This window comes from Callionymus lyra, chromosome 7 (genome assembly GCF_982586985.1).
Source record: "Callionymus lyra chromosome 7, fCalLyr1.hap1.1, whole genome shotgun sequence".
Classification (NCBI taxonomy): domain Eukaryota; kingdom Metazoa; phylum Chordata; class Actinopteri; order Syngnathiformes; family Callionymidae; genus Callionymus; species Callionymus lyra.
This window is the reverse complement of record NC_141824.1, coordinates 1,821,486-1,847,232: the sequence shown is the minus strand read 5'-3', so window position 1 is coordinate 1,847,232 and position 25,747 is coordinate 1,821,486. Positions and strand designations below refer to the sequence as shown.

General features: G+C 40.0%; 1 protein-coding gene across 1 annotated transcript in view; it reads left to right on the top strand.

Annotated features, from left to right (window-relative positions):
* The window catches only part of bace2 (beta-secretase 2), a 40,201-nt gene extending 14,483 nt beyond the window's left edge, over positions 1 to 25,718 (top strand). The window contains exons 2-9 of the mRNA XM_087796012.1: positions 14,744 to 14,832; positions 17,716 to 17,932; positions 19,943 to 20,074; positions 21,495 to 21,629; positions 22,354 to 22,455; positions 23,656 to 23,805; positions 23,862 to 24,030; positions 24,937 to 25,718. Of these exons, the coding sequence (XP_087652138.1) occupies positions 14,744 to 14,832; positions 17,716 to 17,932; positions 19,943 to 20,074; positions 21,495 to 21,629; positions 22,354 to 22,455; positions 23,656 to 23,805; positions 23,862 to 24,030; positions 24,937 to 25,166 (1,224 nt within the window). The 3' untranslated portion in view covers positions 25,167 to 25,718. The remainder of the gene's footprint in view (positions 1 to 14,743; positions 14,833 to 17,715; positions 17,933 to 19,942; positions 20,075 to 21,494; positions 21,630 to 22,353; positions 22,456 to 23,655; positions 23,806 to 23,861; positions 24,031 to 24,936) is intronic.
* The last annotated feature ends 29 nt before the right edge of the window (positions 25,719 to 25,747 follow it).

Genomic DNA, 25,747 nt, shown 5'->3' with positions numbered 1-25,747 from the left:
GTGAGTCATACTTTATATAGATGAAACTTCAGTGAGTCATACTTTATATAGATGAAACTTCAGTGAGTCATAATTTATATAGATGAAACTTCAGTGAGTCATACTTTATATAGAGGAAACTTCAGTGAGTCATACTTTATATAGAGGAAACTTCAGTGAGTCATACTTTATATAGATGAAACTTCAGTGAGTCATACTTTATATAGAGGAAACTTCAGTGAGTCATACTTTATATAGAGGAAACTTCAGTGAGTCATACTTTATATAGAGGAAACTTCAGTGAGTCATACTTTATATAGATGAAACTTCAGTGAGTCATACTTTATATAGATGAAACTTCTGTGAGTCATACTTTATATAGATGAAACTTCACTGAGTCATACTTTATATAGATGAGATGTATAAATGTTTCCTTGAATTCTCTGGACCTGGTTCAATGTTGCCCTTGATGGTCACGTGACCTTCTCTTCTAGTCTGTAAAGGAACAATGTGATTGTCACATGGTGTGTCACATGGTGTGTCACATGGTGTGTCACATGGTGTGTCACATGGTGTGTCACATGATTGTATCACATGATTGCTTTGTCGTCAACACCGAGGCAAATGATTTGCTGCTGAAACAGTTGAAAATGAGTGAAACACAAACACTTAAAGTCATCTCAAGACACTTTACAGTTTTAGACTATATTGGAGAAAAGAAAAACTCAACAATGAATGAATCACGGCGACAGGAGTAACTTCCTGTTGGAAGAAACCTGGAGCAGAACCAACATTATCTGACGTCTGGTTAAAAGTATTGAATGTAAATTTGTCATATGATTATAAAAAAGGTTAAAAATGAAATTTATTTTTGGAACATAATAATAATCAAATTAAAAAATAGTACATTTTTACAAACCGTAAATGTAAATATGCATTTTTAACATCAATCAATCAATGTTGGAAATTCACTTAATATTCACCAAAATCTCCTTCATTCAAAAAACAAGCTCTTATTTTGAAAGGGTCCTGATACAAGCACACCATTGTTGAGTGAATGAAACGGACTCATTGAAAAGTGTGAAATAAAAGCGTGAGAATCCAGTGGAACGACAGACACAGAAGAGAGAAACGTTTATCGTGGTCACAAGAAGCTTCTTGACCTCGAGACATGTCTTCAGCTGAAGCTTCTCCTCAGTCTGCGGTCTCACATGATGCGGGTCTGAGGCAGCTGACCGGGATTATGAGGCTCCTGCAGCGACCCGGCATCACACATAGTTCCTGCACTGTGTGGAGAATCATGAGTGTTCTGGAAGCAGCTGTTGTGTAACGTGTTCAACAGCCTCACATTCATGCTGGAGAAGCATCTGCTGAAGGTGTGACACTCTGATGTCAGGGGTTAAAGGTCAATCATCTCATGCTTCCTCGAGAGGTGACCCCGACACATTGACGAGAAACAATATCTGGACTTTATCTTCTGTGCTAAGAGTCAAACAAGGACGAGAACTAAATGTTACAAATACTCTCGAAGCCGTGACTCGTTTAAAACACTTGGTTATTATTGTAAGTATAGTTAAAGCAACACTACGTAACATTTAACGTCTTTGTTTCTGCTCAGTCGTGAAAGTGTCGTCAATGTTTCACCAGTTACCACTGGATCATGTGACCGGATGGATGGATGGATGGATGGATATAGATGATGGATGGATGATATATATATGGATGGATGGATATATATATAGATGGATGGATATATATATATATATATATATATATATGGATGGATGGATGGATGGATGGATATATATATATATATATGTATATATATGGATGGATGGATGTCTAGAGATGATGGATGGATGATATATATATATGGATGGATGGAGATAAATATATAGATGGATGGATATATATATCTATCTATCTATCTATCTATCTATCTATCTATCTATCTATCTATCTATCTATCTATCTATCTATCTATCTATCTATCTATCTATCTATCTATCTATCTATCTATCTATCTATCTATCTATCTATCTATCTATCTATCTATCTATCTATCTATCTATCTATCTATCTATCTATCTATCTATCTATCTATCTATCTATCTATCTATCTATCTATCTATCTATCTATCTATCTATCTATCTATCTATCTATCTATCTATCTATCTATCTATCTATCTATCTATCTATCTATCTATCTATCTATCTATCTATCTATCTATCTATCTATCTATCTATCTATCTATCTATCTATCTATCTATCTATCTATCTATCTATCTATCTATCTATCTATCTATCTATCTATCTATCTATCTATCTATCTATCTATCTATCTATCTATCTATCTATCTATCTATCTATCTATCTATCTATCTATCTATCTATCTATCTATCTATCTATCTATCTATCTATCTATCTATCTATCTATCTATCTATCTATCTATCTATCTATCTATCTATCTATCTATCTATCTATCTATCTATCTATCTATCTATCTATCTATCTATCTATCTATCTATCTATCTATCTATCTATCTATCTATCTATCTATCTATCTATCTATCTATCTATCTATCTATCTATCTATCTATCTATCTATCTATCTATCTATCTATCTATCTATCTATCTATCTATCTATCTATCTATCTATCTATCTATCTATCTATCTATCTATCTATCTATCTATCTATCTATCTATCTATCTATCTATCTATCTATCTATCTATCTATCTATCTATCTATCTATCTATCTATCTATCTATCTATCTATCTATCTATCTATCTATCTATCTATCTATCTATCTATCTATCTATCTATCTATCTATCTATCTATCTATCTATCTATCTATCTATCTATCTATCTATCTATCTATCTATCTATCTATCTATCTATCTATCTATCTATCTATCTATCTATCTATCTATCTATCTATCTATCTATCTATCTATCTATCTATCTATCTATCTATCTATCTATCTATCTATCTATCTATCTATCTATCTATCTATCTATCTATCTATCTATCTATCTATCTATCTATCTATCTATCTATCTATCTATCTATCTATCTATCTATCTATCTATCTATCTATCTATCTATCTATCTATCTATCTATCTATCTATCTATCTATCTATCTATCTATCTATCTATCTATCTATCTATCTATCTATCTATCTATCTATCTATCTATCTATCTATCTATCTATCTATCTATCTATCTATCTATCTATCTATCTATCTATCTATCTATCTATCTATCTATCTATCTATCTATCTATCTATCTATCTATCTATCTATCTATCTATCTATCTATCTATCTATCTATCTATCTATCTATCTATCTATCTATCTATCTATCTATCTATCTATCTATCTATCTATCTATCTATCTATCTATCTATCTATCTATCTATCTATCTATCTATCTATCTATCTATCTATCTATCTATCTATCTATCTATCTATCTATCTATCTATCTATCTATCTATCTATCTATCTATCTATCTATCTATCTATCTATCTATCTATCTATCTATCTATCTATCTATCTATCTATCTATCTATCTATCTATCTATCTATCTATCTATCTATCTATCTATCTATCTATCTATCTATCTATCTATCTATCTATCTATCTATCTATCTATCTATCTATCTATCTATCTATCTATCTATCTATCTATCTATCTATCTATCTATCTATCTATCTATCTATCTATCTATCTATCTATCTATCTATCTATCTATCTATCTATCTATCTATCTATCTATCTATCTATCTATCTATCTATCTATCTATCTATCTATCTATCTATCTATCTATCTATCTATCTATCTATCTATCTATCTATCTATCTATCTATCTATCTATCTATCTATCTATCTATCTATCTATCTATCTATCTATGTATATGTATATATATGGATGGATGGATGTCTAGAGATGATGGATGGATGATATATATATATGGATGGATGGAGATATATATATAGATGGATGGATATATATATATATATATATATATATATAGATGGATGGATATATATATATATATATATGGATGGATATATATATATATATATATATATATATATATATATATATATATATATATATATATAGGGATGGATGGATATACATATAGATAGATGGATGGATATGAATGGATGGATATGAATGGATGGATGGATAAAGATGATAGATGGGTGGATGATATATATAGATGGATGGATGGATAATATAGATGGACATGGATATGAATGATAGATGTATGAATGGATTTAGATATGGATGGATAGATAATGGATAACATCCAAACAAACATTCTTAAACTCAGGTAAAAACAGTCAAAGTCCGGTCTGTGTGGCATTTGTGTTGATTATCAAATGATTGTTGATTCTGTGTTGTGTATTGTGTTGTGTATTGTGTTGTTTATTGTGTTGTTTATTGTCTGGAATGTGTTTTATTTAAAACAAAAAGACCCGATTTTCTCACATAAGTGATACACGAACGAGTCTCTTGACACGTCGAGACCATATTTCGGTCAAGTTCACTTAAAACTAACTAACTAACTGACTAACTAGTGAAAGTAGGTCAAACATAAAGTCCACATGGCACCGTCTTGGGCTCCTGTCAATTCACAGTTAGGGTGAGATTATTTAAATGTACAGAGATATTATTTCAGAAGTTCTGTGGGTTGGTCTTCAAGTTCAAAGTTCAAGTGACTTTGAGAGACACAAACTAAACAACAAACACAATCAGACCCTTGGGTTCATGTTGATGACCCTCATGTGACTGTAGACCAGGGGTCTCCAGACCCTTGGGTTCATGTTGATGACCCTCATGTGACTGTAGACCAGGGGTCTCCAGACCCTTGGGTTCATGTTGATGACCCTCATGTGACTGTAGACCAGGGGTCTCCAGACCCTTGGGTTCATGTTGATGACCCTCATGTGACCCTCATGTGACTGTAGACCAGGGGTCTCCAGACCCTTGGGTTCATGTTGATGACCCTCATGTGACTGTAGACCTGGGGTCTCCAGACCCTTGGGTTCATGTTGATGACCCTCATGTGACTGTAGACCAGGGGTCTCCAGACCCTTGGGTTCATGTTGATGACCCTCATGTGACTGTAGACCAGGGGTCTCCAGACCCTTGGGTTCATGTTGATGACCCTCATGTGACCCTCATGTGACTGTAGACCAGGGGTCTCCAGACCCTTGGGTTCATGTTGATGACCCTCATGTGACTGTAGACCAGGGGTCTCCAGACCCTTGGGTTCATGTTGATGACCCTCATGTGACTGTAGACCAGGGGTCTCCAGACCCTTGGGTTCATGTTGATGACCCTCATGTGACTGTAGACCAGGGGTCTCCAGACCCTTGGGTTCATGTTGATGACCCTCATGTGAGGTCACGCTGTAGACCAGGGGTCTCCAGACCCTTGGGTTCATGTTGATGACCCTCATGTGACTGTAGACCAGGGGTCTCCAGACCCTTGGGTTCATGTTGATGACCCTCATGTGAGGTCACGCTGTAGACCAGGGGTCTCCAGACCCTTGGGTTCATGTTGATGACCCTCATGTGACTGTAGACCAGGGGTCTCCAGACCCTTGGGTTCATGTTGATGACCCTCATGTGACTGTAGACCAGGGGTCTCCAGACCCTTGGGTTCATGTTGATGACCCTCATGTGAGGTCACGCTGTAGACCAGGGGTCTCCAGACCCTTGGGTTCATGTTGATGACCCTCATGTGACTGTAGACCAGGGGTCTCCAGACCCTTGGGTTCATGTTGATGACCCTCATGTGACCCTCATGTGACTGTAGACCAGGGGTCTCCAGACCCTTGGGTTCATGTTGATGACCCTCATGTGACTGTAGACCAGGGGTCTCCAGACCCTTGGGTTCATGTTGATGACCCTCATGTGACCCTCATGTGACTGTAGACCAGGGGTCTCCAGACCCTTGGGTTCATGTTGATGACCCTCATGTGACTGTAGACCAGGGGTCTCCAGACCCTTGGGTTCATGTTGATGACCCTCATGTGACTGTAGACCAGGGGTCTCCAGACCCTTGGGTTCATGTTGATGACCCTCATGTGAGGTCACGCTGTAGACCAGGGGTCTCCAGACCCTTGGGTTCATGTTGATGACCCTCATGTGACTGTAGACCAGGGGTCTCCAGACCCTTGGGTTCATGTTGATGACCCTCATGTGAGGTCACGCTGTAGACCAGGGGTCTCCAGACCCTTGGGTTCATGTTGATGACCCTCATGTGACTGTAGACCAGGGGTCTCCAGACCCTTGGGTTCATGTTGATGACCCTCATGTGACCCTCATGTGAGGTCACGCTGTAGACCAGGGGTCTCCAGACCCTTTGGTTCATGTGAATGACCCTCATGTGACCCTCATGTGAGGTCACACTGTAGACCAGGGGTCTCCAGACCCGTCCTCGAAGGCAGGTGCAGTTTAACCAATGAGGTTTCAGCTGAAAGACTCTGAAGATCCTGGTTCAGTTGAAGAACCTCTTGAGTGACGTTGATCTGATGCCTTCAAAGTCATTAAGAAGATGTCAGTCTAGATGTCAGTCTAGATGTCAGCCTAGATGTCAGTCTAGATGTCAGTCTAGATGTCAGTCTAGATGTCAGTCCAGATGTCAGTCCAGATGTCAGTCTAGATGTCAGTCTAGATGTCAGTCTAGATGTCAGTCCAGATGTCAGTCTAGATGTCAGTCTAGATGTCAGTCTAGATGTCAGTCTAGATGTCAGTCTAGATGTCAGTCTAGATGTCAGTCTAGATGTCAGTCCAGATGTCAGTCTAGATGTCGGTCTAGATGTCAGTCTAGATGTCAGTCTAGATGTCAGTCCAGATGTCAGTCTAGATGTCAGTCTAGATGTCAGTCTAGATGTCAGTCTAGATGTAAGTCTAGATGTCAGTCTAGATGTCAGTCCAGATGTCAGTCTAGATGTCAGTCTAGATGTCAGTCTAGATGTCAGTCCAGATGTCAGTCTAGATGTCAGTCTAGATGTCAGTCTAGATGTCAGTCTAGATGTCAGTCTAGATGTCAGTCCAGGTGTCAGTCCAGATGTCAGTCCAGATGTCAGTCCAGATGTCAGTCCAGATGTCAGTCTAGATGTCAGTCTAGATGTCAGTCCAGATGTCAGTCCAGATGTCAGTCTAGATGTCAGTCTAGATGTCAGTCTAGATGTCAGTCCAGATGTCAGTCTAGATGTCAGTCTAGATGTCAGTCCAGATGTCAGTCCAGATGTCAGTCTAGATGTCAGTCTAGATGTCAGTCTAGATGTCAGTCCAGATGTCAGTCTAGATGTCAGTCTAGATGTCAGTCTAGATGTCAGTCCAGATGTCAGTCCAGACGTCAGTCCAGATGTCAGTCTAGATGTCAGTCTTTGTCTTTTGAGCAAACACAGAACACACGTGTGTGTTTGTGTCGAGACATCAGTGTGTTCTTCATATTTATCATCAACACGTGTGTGTGTTTGTGTCGAGACATCAGTGTGTTCTTCATATTTATCATCAACACGTGTGTGTGTTTGTGTCGAGACATCAGTGTGTTCTTCATATTTATCATCAACACACGTGTGTGTTTGTGTCGAGACATCAGTGTGTTCTTCATATTTATCATCAACACATGTGTGTGTTTGTGTCGAGACATCAGTGTGTTCTTCATATTTATCATCAACACACGTGTGTGTTTGTGTCGAGACATCAGTGTGTTCTTCATATTTATCATCAACACATGTGTGTGTTTGTGTCGAGACATCAGTGTGTTCTTCATATTTATCATCAACACACGTGTGTGTTTGTGTCGAGACATCAGTGTGTTCTTCATATTTATCATCAACACATGTGTGTGTTTGTGTCGAGACATCAGTGTGTTCTTCATATTTATCATCAACACGTGTGTGTGTTTGTGTCGAGACATCAGTGTGTTCTTCATATTTATCATCAACACGTGTGTGTTTGTGTCGAGACCTCAGTGTGTTCTTCATATTTATCATCAACACACGTGTGTGTTTGTGTCGAGACATCAGTGTGTTCTTCATATTTATCATCAACACACGTGTGTGTTTGTGTCGAGACATCAGTGTGTTCTTCATATTTATCATCAACACACGTGTGTGTTTGTGTCGAGACATCAGTGTGTTCTTCATATTTATCATCAACACACGTGTGTGTTTGTGTCGAGACATCAGTGTGTTCTTCATATTTATCATCAACACACGTGTGTGTTTGTGTCGAGACATCAGTGTGTTCTTCATATTTATCATCAACACACGTGTGTGTTTGTGTCGAGACATCAGTGTGTTCTTCACATTTATCATCAACACACGTGTGTGTTTGTGTCGAGACATCAGTGTGTTCTTCATATTTATCATCAACACACGTGTGTGTTTGTGTCAAGACATCAGTGTGTTCTTCACATTTATCATCAACACACGTGTGTGTTTGTGTCGAGACATCAGTGTGTTCTTCATATTTATCATCAACACATGTGTGTGTTTGTGTCGAGACATCAGTGTGTTCTTCATATTTATCATCAACACGTGTGTGTGTTTGTGTCGAGACATCAGTGTGTTCTTCATATTTATCATCAACACGTGTGTGTGTTTGTGTCGAGACATCAGTGTGTTCTTCATATTTATCATCAACACACGTGTGTGTTTGTGTCGAGACATCAGTGTGTTCTTCATATTTATCATCAACACATGTGTGTGTTTGTGTCGAGACATCAGTGTGTTCTTCATATTTATCATCAACACACGTGTGTGTTTGTGTCGAGACATCAGTGTGTTCTTCATATTTATCATCAACACGTGTGTGTGTTTGTGTCGAGACATCAGTGTGTTCTTCATATTTATCATCAACACGTGTGTGTGTTTGTGTCGAGACATCAGTGTGTTCTTCATATTTATCATCAACACACGTGTGTGTTTGTGTCGAGACATCAGTGTGTTCTTCATATTTATCATCAACACATGTGTGTGTTTGTGTCGAGACATCAGTGTGTTCTTCATATTTATCATCAACACACGTGTGTGTTTGTGTCGAGACATCAGTGTGTTCTTCATATTTATCATCAACACATGTGTGTGTTTGTGTCGAGACATCAGTGTGTTCTTCATATTTATCATCAACACACGTGTGTGTTTGTGTCGAGACATCAGTGTGTTCTTCATATTTATCATCAACACACGTGTGTGTTTGTGTCGAGACATCAGTGTGTTCTTCATATTTATCATCAACACATGTGTGTGTTTGTGTCGAGACATCAGTGTGTTCTTCATATTTATCATCAACACACGTGTGTGTTTGTGTCGAGACATCAGTGTGTTCTTCATATTTATCATCAACACATGTGTGTGTTTGTGTCGAGACATCAGTGTGTTCTTCATATTTATCATCAACACGTGTGTGTGTTTGTGTCGAGACATCAGTGTGTTCTTCATATTTATCATCAACACGTGTGTGTTTGTGTCGAGACCTCAGTGTGTTCTTCATATTTATCATCAACACACGTGTGTGTTTGTGTCGAGACATCAGTGTGTTCTTCATATTTATCATCAACACACGTGTGTGTTTGTGTCGAGACATCAGTGTGTTCTTCATATTTATCATCAACACACGTGTGTGTTTGTGTCGAGACATCAGTGTGTTCTTCATATTTATCATCAACACACGTGTGTGTTTGTGTCGAGACATCAGTGTGTTCTTCATATTTATCATCAACACACGTGTGTGTTTGTGTCGAGACATCAGTGTGTTCTTCATATTTATCATCAACACACGTGTGTGTTTGTGTCGAGACATCAGTGTGTTCTTCACATTTATCATCAACACACGTGTGTGTTTGTGTCGAGACATCAGTGTGTTCTTCATATTTATCATCAACACACGTGTGTGTTTGTGTCAAGACATCAGTGTGTTCTTCACATTTATCATCAACACACGTGTGTGTTTGTGTCGAGACATCAGTGTGTTCTTCATATTTATCATCAACACACGTGTGTGTTTGTGTCGAGACATCAGTGTGTTCTTCATATTTATCATCAACACATGTGTGTGTTTGTGTCGAGACATCAGTGTGTTCTTCATATTTATCATCAACACACGTGTGTGTTTGTGTCGAGACATCAGTGTGTTCTTCATATTTATCATCAACACGTGTGTGTGTTTGTGTCGAGACATCAGTGTGTTCTTCATATTTATCATCAACACATGTGTGTGTTTGTGTCGAGACATCAGTGTGTTCTTCATATTTATCATCAACACATGTGTGTGTTTGTGTCGAGACATCAGTGTGTTCTTCATATTTATCATCAACACACGTGTGTGTTTGTGTCGAGACATCAGTGTGTTCTTCATATTTATCATCAACACACGTGTGTGTTTGTGTCGAGACATCAGTGTGTTCTTCATATTTATCATCAACACACGTGTGTGTTTGTGTCGAGACATCAGTGTGTTCTTCATATTTATCATCAACACACGTGTGTGTTTGTGTCGAGACATCAGTGTGTTCTTCATATTTATCATCAACACACGTGTGTGTTTGTGTCGAGACATCAGTGTGTTCTTCATATTTATCATCAACACATGTGTGTGTTTGTGTCGAGACATCAGTGTGTTCTTCATATTTATCATCAACACACGTGTGTGTTTGTGTCGAGACATCAGTGTGTTCTTCATATTTATCATCAACACACGTGTGTGTTTGTGTCGAGACATCAGTGTGTTCTTCATATTTATCATCAACACACGTGTGTGTTTGTGTCGAGACATCAGTGTGTTCTTCATATTTATCATCAACACACGTGTGTGTTTGTGTCGAGACATCAGTGTGTTCTTCATATGTATCATCAACACACGTGTGTGTTTGTGTCGAGACATCAGTGTGTTCTTCATATTTATCATCAACACACGTGTGTGTTTGTGTCGAGACATCAGTGTGTTCTTCATATTTATCATCAACACACGTGTGTGTTTGTGTCGAGACATCAGTGTGTTCTTCATATTTATCATCAACACACGTGTGTGTTTGTGTCGAGACATCAGTGTGTTCTTCATATTTATCATCAACACATGTGTGTGTTTGTGTCGAGACATCAGTGTGTTCTTCATATTTATCATCAACACACGTGTGTGTTTGTGTCGAGACATCAGTGTGTTCTTCATATTTATCATCAACACATGTGTGTGTTTGTGTCGAGACATCAGTGTGTTCTTCATATTTATCATCAACACACGTGTGTGTTTGTGTCGAGACATCAGTGTGTTCTTCATATTTATCATCAACACACGTATGTGTTTGTGTCGAGACATCAGTGTGTTCTTCATATTTATCATCAACACACGTGTGTGTTTGTGTCGAGACATCAGTGTGTTCTTCATATTTATCATCAACACACGTGTGTGTTTGTGTCGAGACATCAGTGTGTTCTTCATATTTATCATCAACACACGTGTGTGTTTGTGTCGAGACATCAGTGTGTTCTTCATATTTATCATCAACACACGTGTGTGTTTGTGTCGAGACATCAGTGTGTTCTTCATATTTATCATCAACACGTGTGTGTTTGTGTCGAGACCATCAGTGTGTTCTTCATATTTATCATCAACACACGTGTGTGTTTGTGTCGAGACCATCAGTGTGTTCTTCATATTTATCATCAACACACGTGTGTGTTTGTGTCGAGACATCAGTGTGTTCTTCATATTTATCATCAACACACGTGTGTGTTTGTGTCGAGACATCAGTGTGTTCTTCATATTTATCATCAACACACGTGTGTGTTTGTGTCGAGACATCAGTGTGTTCTTCATATTTATCATCAACACACGTGTGTGTTTGTGTCGAGACATCAGTGTGTTCTTCATATTTATCATCAACACACGTGTGTGTTTGTGTCGAGACATCAGTGTGTTCTTCATATTTATCATCAACACACGTGTGTGTTTGTGTCGAGACATCAGTGTGTTCTTCATATTTATCATCAACACACGTGTGTGTTTGTGTCGAGACATCAGTGTGTTCTTCATATTTATCATCAACACACGTGTGTGTGTTTGTGTCGAGACATCAGTGTGTTCTTCATATTTATCATCAACACACGTGTGTGTTTGTGTCGAGACATCAGTGTGTTCTTCATATTTATCATCAACACACGTGTGTGTTTGTGTCGAGACATGTGTTTAAAGTGTAACTGAAGGACTTGAACGCCTCGTCACGATGATGTCATGACGGCGAGTGTTGAACGACACAGTCGTCGGATCATTGTTACCAACAGGAAACAGAGGCGTGTCGTCGCCTCAGATCCGAGGCCGGCGCTCCAGGGGGTCCAGGGACCACCAGGACTCACCAGGACTCACCAGAGTCTCGTCCAGTCTGCTCCGGGTTCTGGTCCACTGGACCGGCGCCAGGTTCTGATGCTCGGTGACGGATCAGGAGCGACGAGCAGGAACTGATGACTCATGACTGGTCACTAAAGTGGTCCATGTGTTGGTTCTGATCCGTCAGACTCCTTCATGGACCTGATGCAATGTTTGGCTCTGAGGTCGAGGGTCGTCGTCGTCCAGCTGTTGATCAGCAACAATACAGATTATAAAACATATGAGCTTCTTGTGGATTATAATCTCATTATAATCTACAGTTTACTGACGTGACGAGAGACTCTTGGATCCGTTGATCTGAGATATTATCCATACGAATGAAAATTTGAAAAGGTTGTTATTGTTTTCGGCTCCCCCTAGTGTTAGAAGCCAGTAGTTACAAACTGTTGTGAAAACTGAAGTGTCTCCAGTTTTGACTCCTCATGATCTGTGATCTGGTTGTTGACACAAACCAAATAAAGGCTCTTGTAACTAGCATGAAGGCTAACTAGCATGAAGAGTAGCATGAAGGGTAGCACAAAGGCTAACTAGAATGAAGTGTAGCATGAAGGCTAACTAGCATGAAGAGTAGCATGAAGGGTAGCACGAAGGCTAACTAGCATTAAGGGTAGCATGAAGGCTAACTAGCACAAAGAGTAGCATGAAGGGTAAGACAAAGGCTAACTAGAATGAAGGGTAGCACAAAGGCTAACTAGAATGAAGGGTAGCACAAAGGCTAACTATAATGAAGGGTAGCATGAAGGCTAACTAGCATGAAGAGTAGCATGAAGGGTAGCACGAAGGCTAACTAGCATTAAGGGTAGCATGAAGGCTAACTAGCACAAAGAGTAGCATGAAGGGTAGCACAAAGGCTAACTAGAATGAAGGGTAGCATGAAGGCAAACTAGCACAAAGAGTAGCATGAAGGGTAAGACAAAGGCTAACTAGAATGAAGGGTAGCACAAAGGCTAACTAGAATGAAGGGTAGCACAAAGGCTAACTATAATGAAGGGTAGCATGAAGGCTAACTAGCATGAAGAGTAGCATGAAGGGTAGCACGAAGGCTAACTAGAATGAAGGGTAGCACAAAGGCTAACTAGAATGAAGGGTTGCACAAAGGCTAACTATAATGAAGGGTAGCATGAAGGCTAACTAGCATGAAGAGTAGCATGAAGGGTAGCACGAAGGCTAACTAGAATGAAGGGTAGCACAAAGGCTAACTAGAATGAAGGGTAGCATGAAGGCTAACTAGCATGAAGAGTAGCATGAAGGGTAGCACGAAGGCTAACTAGCATTAAGGGTAGCATGAAGGCAAACTAGCACAAAGAGTAGCATGAAGGGTAGCACAAAGGCTAACTAGAATGAAGGGTAGCACAAAGGCTAACTAGAATGAAGGGTAGCACAAAGGCTAACTAGAATGAAGGGTAGCATGAAGGCTAACTAGCATGAAGAGTAGCATGAAGGGTAGCACGAAGGCTAACTAGCATGAAGGCTAACTAGCATTAAGGGTAGCATGAAGGCAAACTAGTACAAAGAGTAGCATGAAGGCTAACTAGCACGAAGAATAGCATGAAGGGTAGCATAAAGGCTAACAAGCATTAAGGGTAGGATGAAGGCTAACTAGAATGAAGTGTAGCGAAAAGGCTAACTAGCATGTAGGCCTCATTACAACTCCCATCATGCACTGCATGCTTATCAACACATGCCATAGTAACAGAAATGATGGTGACGGCCATAAAGAATAACATGGATTATTCTGGATTAACTGATTTACGATCTGAGCGACACTTCCTGCTCGACTGGTTTTGTGTAAACGACGTTGAACATGAAGATGAGTGACTGACCTTGACGATGTTCATCCCTTCGATCAAATCCTCATGAGGTCAGAGTGAAACAAGAAATGTTTCTGAAAAAATGATTTTATTTTCTACATTTTTCAACTTTAGATTTTGCTGAATCAGTAGATTTTGTGCTTTTTCTTTTTCTCAGTGTATTTATAAATTATTTGCATAATTATATATTTAAATGAATGGTTTGTAAAATTAAATAATAAACACTAAAGTAATAATTTATCTACTTTATTCATCTTTATTTTCCAGATGATATGAAGTGTTTTTCTCTGACGTTTATATATAAATATATGTTTTTAAATTATGTTTCAAGTTTCTCAGATGACGACTCTTGTTGTTCAGATGATCTTGAAAATGTCTTTCTGGTGAAGCGACGATTGTTCCAGTGATTTATGATCAAGTTTCTTCTCTCGATGCCTCTTGATGTTTGTCTTTGAAGTCACATGATCTAGTTTGACGAAGGCGAGTTTCTCCTCAAACAATCCTAAAGTCAACTTGTGTTGCAGCTCAACATCCTGGTGGATACTGGAAGCAGCAACTTCGCCGTCGCCGCGTCTTCGCACCCGTTCATCACTCACTTCTTCGACACGTCGCTGTGAGTCACTTCCTGCTCTCGTCTCTGAGCATCAGTTCAGTTCAGTTCAGTTCAGTTTTATTTCAAGTGTCTCATCATAACAAAGTTATCTCAAGACACTTTACAGTTGAAGTAAAACTATAGTTGATTAAGGAAAACAGATCAATTCAACAATGAGAGAAACACTGTACAGTGAGCTATGGTGAGGAAAAACTTCCTTTTAGAAGAAACCTGGAGCAGAACCAGACTCAGACGGTAGACAGATGGACAAGGAGAGGAGTGAGGGAGGATATAGTGAGAAAAAAAGAGGAGAGTGTAGGAGAGTCCATGGAGGTGCTGAAGAGAACTCGGGATCTGATGACGTGGTGAAGATCCTGGATCAGCAGCAGCTCTGGAGGTCCTGGAGCTCCTGAGAGAAATAAAAAGGTGTTTAAACAGGTGATGAATGTAATGAAGAAAAGAAGGATAAACAGAGCTGGTGTCTAAAACTCTCCAGCATTCTCAGCCTATAGCAGCTAAGATAAACAGTTAAGTTAGTTATAGCAGCTAAGATAAACAGTTAAGTTAGTTATAGCAGCTAAGATAAACAGTTAGGTTAGTTATAGCAGCTAAGATAAACAGTTAAGTTAGTTATAGCAGCTAAGATAAACAGTTAAGTTAGTTATAGCAGCTAAGATAAACAGTTAAGTTAGTTATAGCAGCTAAGATAAACAGTTAAGTTAGTTATAGCAGCTAAGATAAACAGTTAGGTTAGTTATAGCAGCTAAGATAAACAGTTAAGTTAGTTATAGCAGCTAAGATAAACAGTTAGGTTAGTTATAGCGGCTAAGATAAACAGTTAAGTTAGTTATAGCGGCTAAGATAAACAGTTAAGTTAGTTATAGCAGCTAAGATAAACAGTTAAGTTAGTTATAGCAGCTAAGATAAACAGTTAAGTTAGTTATAGCGGCTAAGATAAACAGTTAGGTTAGTTATAGCAGCTAAGATAAACAGTTAAGTTAGTTATAGCAGCTAAGATAAACAGTTAAGTTAGTTATAGCAGCTAAGATAAACAGTTAGGTTAGTTATAGCAGCTAAGATAAACAGTTAGGTTAGTTATAGCAGCTAAGATAAACAGTTAAGTTAGTTATAGCAGCTAAAGATAAACAGTTAGGTTAGTTATAGCAGCTAAGATAAACAGTTAGGTTAGTTATAGCAGCTAAGATAAACAGTTAAGTTAGTTATAGCAGCTAAGATAAACAGTTAGGTTAGTTATAGCAGCTAAGATAAACAGTTAAGTTAGTTATAGCAGCTAAGATAAACAGTTAAGTTAGTTATAGCAGCTAAGATAAACAGTTAAGTTAGTTATAGCAGCTAAGATAAACAGTTAAGTTAGTTATAGCAGCTAAGATAAACAGTTAGGTTAGTTATAGCAGCTAAGATAAACAGTTAAGTTAGTTATAGCAGCTAAGATAAACAGTTAAGTTAGTTATAGCGGCTAAGATAAACAGTTAGGTTAGTTATAGCAGCTAAGATAAACAGTTAAGTTAGTTATAGCAGCTAAGATAAACAGTTAAGTTAGTTATAGCAGCTAAGATAAACAGTTAGGTTAGTTATAGCAGCTAAGATAAACAGTTAGGTTAGTTATAGCAGCTAAGATAAACAGTTAAGTTAGTTATAGCAGCTAAAGATAAACAGTTAGGTTAGTTATAGCAGCTAAGATAAACAGTTAGGTTAGTTATAGCAGCTAAGATAAACAGTTAAGTTAGTTATAGCAGCTAAGATAAACAGTTAGGTTAGTTATAGCAGCTAAGATAAACAGTTAAGTTAGTTATAGCAGCTAAGATAAACAGTTAAGTTAGTTATAGCAGCTAAAGATAAACAGTTAGGTTAGTTATAGCAGCTAAGATAAACAGTTAAGTTAGTTATAGCAGCTAAGATAAACAGTTAGGTTAGTTATAGCAGCTAAGATAAACAGTTAAGTTAGTTATAGCAGCTAAAGATAAACAAGTTAGTTATAGGCTTTATGGAAAAGTAAGGTTTTAAGATTGTTTTTAAACATAGAGAGGGTGTCTGCCCTCCGGACTGAAGCCGCTAGTTGGTTCCACAGCAGAGGGGCTTGAAAACTGAAGGCCCTGGCTCCAAATCTACATTTAGAGATTTGTGGTATAACTAATAGATCAGAGTTTAAGGATCGTAAGGTCCTTGAGGGTTGGTAAGTTTGGATTAGATCTTTAATGTATGTTGGTGATAGACCATGGAAGGCTTTATAGGTTAGGAGAAGGATTTTAAATTGTATCTAAATTCTACAGGAAGCCAATGTAGTGAAGACAGTACAGGTGTGTTTGCGCCTCTTAGTCTTAGTCAGGACACGAGCTGCAGATGAATGAGCTGAAGATCCTGAGAGACTTTCTAGAACATCCTGACAGAAGAGACTTACAATAAATATTATAATTATAAATAATTATATTTATAAATAAATATTACTTACTTACTTACTTACTTACAATAGTCTGGAGGTAACAAAAGCATGGATGAGCTTCTCAGCATCTAAAGGAAGGAAGTGCCTGATTTTTGAAATGTTACGAAGGTGGAAGTAAGCAGTCCGTGAGATTTGTTTTATTCCTTCACTTCCTGTTTTTCAATCCTTTCATTTCACTTAAAAAATACTCAATAAAGATCATGAAAGTCTCTTTTAAATTCATTTTCACATCCAACAAATACCAGAGTGAAATAAATATATATTTAAATTTAAATAAAAGCAGCCGTGACAGACCTGGAGTAGACCCACGACACACTTGTCTCTCAGCTGGCCTGGGAACATCTCGGAGACCTAGAGAGGGATTCGTTGAAAATGTGTTTTTCCAAATGAAGACAACAACAAGTTAGTTCCTCTGAACCCTTAAGATCTTCCTCCTGCCTCAGGTCCAGCACCTGGTCTCCCACAGACCTGACGGTGGCGGTCCGGTACACTCAGGGGAACTGGGAAGGAGAACTGGGTCTGGACTTCGTCTCCATCACAGACGGACCGAACGGGACCGTCTTCATCAACATCGCCGCCATCAAGCTCTCGGACGGATTCTTCCTCCCTGGAGTCAACTGGCAGGGGATCCTGGGTCTGGCCTACCCCACGCTGGCCCGGGTACGAAGACCATGTGGTGACACTCGTGACCAATCAGTTCTATTTATTATTTATTATTATTCATCAAATCAGTTCTCGATAAACTTTACTGTAAATTCCACAATTGAATAGCAGGAAATAAACGCTTGGCCTTCAAATTAAGAGCATTAAATCCGCTGCGTCTTCCTTGTGATCCTTTATTATCACGTTCATAATATAAACTGTTTAAATCCACGTTAATCATTTTTCAATTATTTATTAGATCATCTTTTTCTACATCTATTGATTGTTTAAAACTAATTTAGATTTTCAGCCAATTAAAGGTCTCAGATCATTAAATATAAGATTTTGAATAAATAACTTTAATAAATTGATGATTAAAGATAATATTGACTCTTAAATCAAAGATGATGTTTATGAAGCTTTAAATCAATATTTATCCACAACCGATCACTGCCGTAGATCTAGAGGACGTAGACTAACATCACACAATATATCAATTCAATAAAGACTTTATTGATTCAATTATATATTTTTTAAAACCATCTTAGTCATGTGACCTTGTCAAAGATACTAATATATATAATCATCTATAATAGGATACAACTTGCATTGAGGACATAAGTCTCATAAAATCTTCTTCATTCACTTCCGTGTTCATAAACTTGTAAACTGACACTAAAGGAGTCGTTGCCTCAACAACCACGAAACTGATAATAAACTTTAAATACAGATACTATTTATATCATTAAGATCATAAAAACAAAATCAGTTCAACATATACAGTCTGTCACAAAAGTGAGTTCACTCTCACATTTCTGCAGATATTTAACTTTATCTTTTCATAAAACTGAAGAAATGACGAAACAATGAAACTAGTGTAAAGCAGTGATTCCTAACCTGTGTGCTGCGGCCCCCTGGTGGACAGCGAAGGTACTGCAAATGGGCCGCAAAATCGTTTCTAAAATGGTATCATTTATTTTGTGGGAGGGTGAATGTAATTATATAAAAATAATAATGTTTTAAATGTTAAAACTTTAAGTTTAAAAGGAAATCAAAACATTTATGTTGACTCCTAACACCTAAGACGACCTTTACATAAGAGGGTGAAGGTCGAGCATGTTCCCGGACATGAACCCAATAAAACCTCTTCGTCCTCAAGCAGAAGGTGGAGGATCTCAAAGTCTGGAGTATATGATAGCTCTGTGAAGTCTTCATGGACGAGTGGAACAACATTTTAGTGCAACCTGTGAAGATCTGATCAACTCCAGGAGACTTAAGTTCTGGAGAACAATGGTGTCCACACCAAATATTGACACTTCAGGAACTTTCACTAAGAGTTGAATCACTTTTGTTGCTGCTGGTTTAGACATGAATGTATTTTGAATTATTTTGAGTCAGTTTTCGTTGTCAAAGTGTCATTTCTTCAAAAGATAAAGTTGAATATCTGCATGTGAGAGTGAACTCACTTCACTGTGTAATAAACAGTTAAAGTGTAAAATAAACAACAGTTAAAGTGTTAAATCTCAGACTCGTGGACGTCGACTTAAATCTCATCAAGTGTCGACAACAACAGCAACAGTTCAGATCTTGAACTAGTTCGACCTCGTGAGTCGATGCAACATTTAAGACCAGATTTGATTATTTTCGCGTCGACACGGAGAGAAAACCACAAAAGAAGGAGAAAAGTTCAGTTTCATGAGTTAAAAAATGACTTTTACATCTTTCTTCATGTCGAGGTCGTTTCACTCGATCAATAAATAAAATACTTTACTTTCAACTAAATATCGATTTAAAGAATCTTTAACTGGAAACAAAAGTATCAACATTTTTATTTGAGGCTCATTTTACGATTAAAAACCTGATTTTCATCATTTCTGCAGGAAGTTTGAGGACAAATGTTTATGACTTTAGTTTGAAGTGTTTTTAACGTTTGACTTTTGTTGTTGAACATGTTTCCTATGTTGGTGTTTTTAAGAAGTTCCTGTTGTCGTCACTTCTATCGTTGAGACTCAGTTTGTTCTTCATCAGCCGGACTCGTCCGTGCAGCCGTTCTTCAACTCGCTCGTGCAACAGCTGGAAATCCCCGACGTCTTCTCGCTCCAGATGTGCGGAGCTGGTCTGTCGGCCAGTAGCTCCGCTGATCCTGCAGGAGGGAGTTTGGTGAGTTTTCATCTGTACTTTGATACGAGATTCAAGAGTTTAAATATATCTTGATATTAAAGTCGCACCAATTTTTTAAAAAATATTACAGGAATAAGTTAGTAATTATTTGTAAAGATGTTTCCAGACCAGAGTCACAAAGAACTTAAACAATCAAAACAATACTCATTAAAAAATATATACTTTAAAGATCAAGATAAAACTGAGAAAAACACAAGAGTCTCAGAGAAACAAGGAAAAGATTAAATAAAAGTGTCTTGAGATGTTTCTTGAAGGAGTCAGTAGATCATCAAACACAGATGTTTCTTGAAGGAGTCAGTAGATCATCAAACACAGATGTTTCTTGAAGGAGTCAGTAGATCATCAAACACAGATGTTTCTTAAAGGAGTCAGTAGATCATCAAACACAGATGTTTCTTGAAGGAGTCAGTAGATCATCAAACACAGATGTTTCTTGAAGGAGTCAGTAGATCATCAAACACAGATGTTTCTTGAAGGAGTCAGTAGATCATCAAACACAGATGTTTCTTGAAGGAGTCAGTAGATCATCAAACACAGATGTTTGTTGAAGGAGTCAGTAGATCATCAAACACAGATGTTTGTTGAAGGAGTCAGTAGATCATCAAACACAGATGTTTCTTGAAGGAGTCAGTAGATCATCAAACACAGATGTTTCTTGAAGGAGTCAGTAGATCATCAAACACAGATGTTTCTTGAAGGAGTCAGTAGATCATCAAACACAGATGTTTCTTGAAGGAGTCAGTAGATCATCAAACACAGAGATGATTCCAAAGCTTAGGAGCAACAGTCTGGAAGGATTTCTCTCCTCTGGTCCTGAAGTTCAGGAACCATCAGTAGCTTGTGATCCACAGACCTCAGAGCCCGAGCTGGGGTGTAAGTCTGGATCAGATCACTGATGGAAGGTCTGACCATGAATAGATCTGAAAGTAAGAACCAGAATTTTAAAATGATCCTGAAAGAAACTAGTGAAGAGTTTGAAGGAGAAATGTGAGTTCTTCTACTAGAGCGGCTCAGAAGAGTTTGTATGAACTGCAGGTGAGAACAGATCCTACTTGGACGGAATCAAATGTATTTTTAACGTATTTTTAAATGAGGTTATTATGACGATATCGAGGATTTTAAAATATGTAAATAAAACAAAGATTTTTAATGTTTTTTTAACATATGATCGAGTAGATTTAAATAAATGTTTATTAAAATATTTGATATTGTAAAAGGAAGCAGAAACGTGAAAAATGAAATATTAAATACATTAAGGTTTTCAAAGCAAACAAAGTAAAAATAAACTATTTAATATACAATATATATAATGTATATAAAGATAAAAAGTGAAGCAGCTTCACGTCTAGATTCGACAGTTTACATCAGATGTCCTTCCACTGACGTGTCGACTCCACAGATCCTGGGCGGCGTCGAGCCGACTCTGTTCCAGGGCGACATGTGGTTCACGCCCATCGTGGAGGAGTGGTACTACCAGGTGGAGGTCCTGAAGCTGGAGGTCGGCGAGCAGAACCTGAACCTGGACTGCAGAGAGGTGAGGAAAGACTCGTCTGGCCCCGCCCACTTTCACGTCACGTGACTTAAACCTGATTTTCAGAAAAAAGTATTTAAAAGTAAACGTCTACTGCGATCATGACCTTCGGATACACATGGGTCGGTTGCGTTCATTTCCATATCAGGTCCTCAGACTTGTTGGTTCTTCAGGATCATAAAAAAAAACCAAAACTATCTTCACAATCAACATTTTTTAAACTCAGTCATTTTAAGATTTAGTTTCTTCCTCACAGTTTAAACATGTGAAGCTGCAGGAACATCAACGTGTCTTTGTTCATACATGTGTATTTTGAACAGATTCACTTCAACAGTTATGAACACACACACCTAAATTATGGGGTCAACAAAACACTGAACTCCCATGATGCCCTTCTACACGCTGCTCTAATCAGTGACGTCTGATTGTGACGATACTGTATTTTAATGTGATCGGTTGGCTGGGCGGCAAAGCATTACGAGAGCCGTTCAGGTCACCGTTACTGAGAGGGTTGTCTAGAGAGACAACACCTCGTATATGATGTTGAGGTCAAAGGTCAAATAAATGTTTGAAAAAATAAATATTGTTTTATTTAATGCAGTAGTTTTTCAGGAAGAATCTCCTGAAGTGAAGCAGAGACTTTAATATGTTCGTCTGCATGAAGGATAGTTTGAAGTGATCGCATGAAGGTTCAGGAGTTTCTTCTTCATTCTCTTCTTCTCTTCAGTACAACACTGATAAAGCCATCGTGGACAGCGGCACGACTCTGCTGAGACTTCCTGTCAACGTCTTCAACGCCGTGGTGGAAGCCATCACTCGCAGCTCTCTGGTACGTGACGCGTGACATGTGACATGTGACATGTGACATGTGACATGTGACATGTGACACGTGACATGTGACACGTGACACGTGACACGCCTCACACGTGACGCGTGAACACGTGACACGCCTCACACGTGACACGCCTCACACGTGGTGGAAGCCATCACTCGCAGCTCTCTGGTACGTGACGCGTGACGCGTGACATGTGACATGTGACACGTGACATGTGACACGTGACACGTGACACGTGACACGCCTCACACGTGACACGCCTCACACGTGACGCGTGAACACGTGACGCGTGAACACGTGACGCGTGAACACGTGACACGCCTCACACGTGACACGCCTCACACGTGACACGCCTCACACGTGACACGCCTCACACGTGACACGCCTCACACACGACACGCCTCACACGTGACACGCCTCACACGTGACACGCCTCACACGCGACACGCCTCACACGTGACACGCCTCACACGTGACACGCCTCACACGTGACACGCCTCACACGCGACACGCCTCACACGCGACACGCCTCACACGCGACACGTGAAAACGTGACACGCCTCACACGTGACACGCCTCACACGTGACACGCCTCACACGCGAACACGTGACGCGTGAACACGTGACACGCCTCACACATGAACACGTGACACGCCTCACACGTGAACACGTGACACGCCTCACACATGAACACGTGACACGCCTCACACGTGACACGCCTCACACATGAACACGTGACGCGCCTCACACGTGAACACGTGACACGTGAACACGTGACGCGTGAACACGTGACACGCCTCACACATGAACACGTGACACGCCTCACACGTGAACACGTGACACGCCTCACACATGAACACGTGACACGCCTCACACGTGACGCGTGAACACGTGACACGTGAACACGTGACGCGTGAACACGTGACGCGTGAACACGTGACGCGTGAACACGTGACGCGTGAACACGTGACGCGTGAACACGTGACACGCCTCACACATGAACACGTGACACGCCTCACACGTGACGCGTGAACACGTGACACGTGAACACGTGACGCGTGAACACGTGACGCGTGAACACGTGACACGCCTCACACGTGACGCGTGAACACGTGAACACGTGACACGTGAACACGTGAACACGTGACACGCCTCACACGTGAACACGTGACCCACTGGCGTCTCCTCCACCAGATCCAGGACTTCTCCTCGGGCTTCTGGGACGGCACCAAGCTGGCGTGCTGGATGAAGGGAGAGACTCCCTGGAGGTTCTTCCCCAAACTCTCGCTCTTCCTCCGCGGCAGCAACACCAGCGAGTCGTTCCGCGTCACCATCCTGCCTCAGGTGAGTCGGTCCGAGCGGCGCCGGGTCGACCGTCGTCTCACGCCTCCCGTCCTCAGCTCTACGTCCAGGCCGTCACGGACGTGGACGGAACCCTCGACTGCTTCCGCTTCGGCGTCTCGTCCTCGGCCAACGGTCTGGTGATCGGCGCCACCGTGATGGAGGGATTCTACGTGACCTTCGACCGCGCTCGGCGACGCGTCGGGTTCGCCGTCAGCAGCTGCGCAGGTATGACCTTTGACCTCACGCCAGGACGTCACATCTTAGCAGTGATTCTTCAGGTGGAAACTAGTTTGTGATAAAAATATTATCAAATCAACAACTGTCGTGTTTGTCCAGGAAACAAACATCAGTGGAAACAATAACAAGTTAAAACAGCATAAATAATCACACAAGCCTTATTTTTTGAACATTTGAGGTTCGTTTTTTTTTTTATATAAAACATTTTCATACAAACTCTTTGTCCCGTCGTCAGGTCTGAGATGAAAACCAGATACAACACAACAACACAACGACACGACAATGACGTACATTTTCTTCTTACACTTTACTTTCTTTGATCCCAGAGAGAAATCTTTTGTCGAGTCTAGAGAAGATTAAGAATTAAATAGTTTTCTCAAAGTATAAAAACATTACCGTATTGTCCGCACTATAATGATTATAAGACGCATAGAATAAAAGATACAGTCAAGTGTTTGACTCGTGTTGTGTTATCATCCACTAGATAAAGCTGTGCTAAAGGGAACGTCAACAAAACGGTCAGATAAAGTCAAACTTTATTAAGCGTTCACTCCGTTCCCTCCCATGGTAACGATGTTCAAATGATGTTAAAAAGGCTTCAAGCAGCAGCGCGTGAGGCTGGTGTTGTGAGCAGACAAATGTTGAGCAGCAGAGAAGTTGAGCGCGTGTATGACGGCTAGAGCGCCCTCTGTATGACTGGTTGAGTGCAGCAGAGTGATTTTGAGTGTACAAAAACCAAGACACACTTGCTCAAACCGGTGGCGGTAATATTACTCCATAGAAACGTCCACCATGATGTGACGTGCGCCGTTAATCCCACCCCGTGATGACTCGATGATGTGTCCGCTCAGAGTTGATAACATGCACTAAAGAGTTGCCGGTTCGATTCCTCAGCTTCTCTGTCGGAGATCTCGGGGCCGTTCTCGGCGGCGGACGTGGCGAGCGACTGCTCGACCGGGCTGCGGCGCGAGAACCTGATGTGGCTGGTGTCGTACGCGCTCATCGCCGTGTGCGCCCTGATCCTGGTGCTGCTGCTGCTGCTGCTGGTGCTGCCGTGTCGGCGCCGGCGCCGCTCGGGCGAGATCACCGACCAGTCGTCGCTGGTTCGGAACCGCATCAAGTGACTGAGAGGAGGGGGGCGGGGCGGCGGCAGTGGGCCGGGCCGGAGCAGCAGCAACTTGAGCTCGTCCACCGTCGTGGAGAAGAAGATGCTGCGTTTGAACCAGCAACCCTGCGACCCGGAGAACCACCAGCCCTCCTGACAGAACCTTCGAGAGACACGAGGACGATGTCTCCGACGAGGATTCAACAGATTGTTTGTCGACGAACAAATGACACTTCATCTGAAGACCGTCAATCAAAAGTGATTGACAGCGTCAAGGCGCTGCTGAGCTGCACTTTGTTGCTGAAACGATCAAAACGATCATAGTTTTGTTGTTACTTATTATTCTATTTAAATGCAACGTGTCTTTTAGTTAATTTTGACGCGGAAGACTTTGATTGATTGACAGCTGCTCATCAAACTTTTAAGGACCTCAGAAGTTTGTCTTGAAGAACCTCCTTCGTCATGTTCAGTTTGAGGAACATTTGAATGTTAATGAAATAAAGCCTCGAACATCTTTAAATAAATGTTTTTAATCATCAAAAGCGGTAGATAAAGATTGTTTAAAGATTGTTTATAAAAATGTACATTAGATTCAAACAT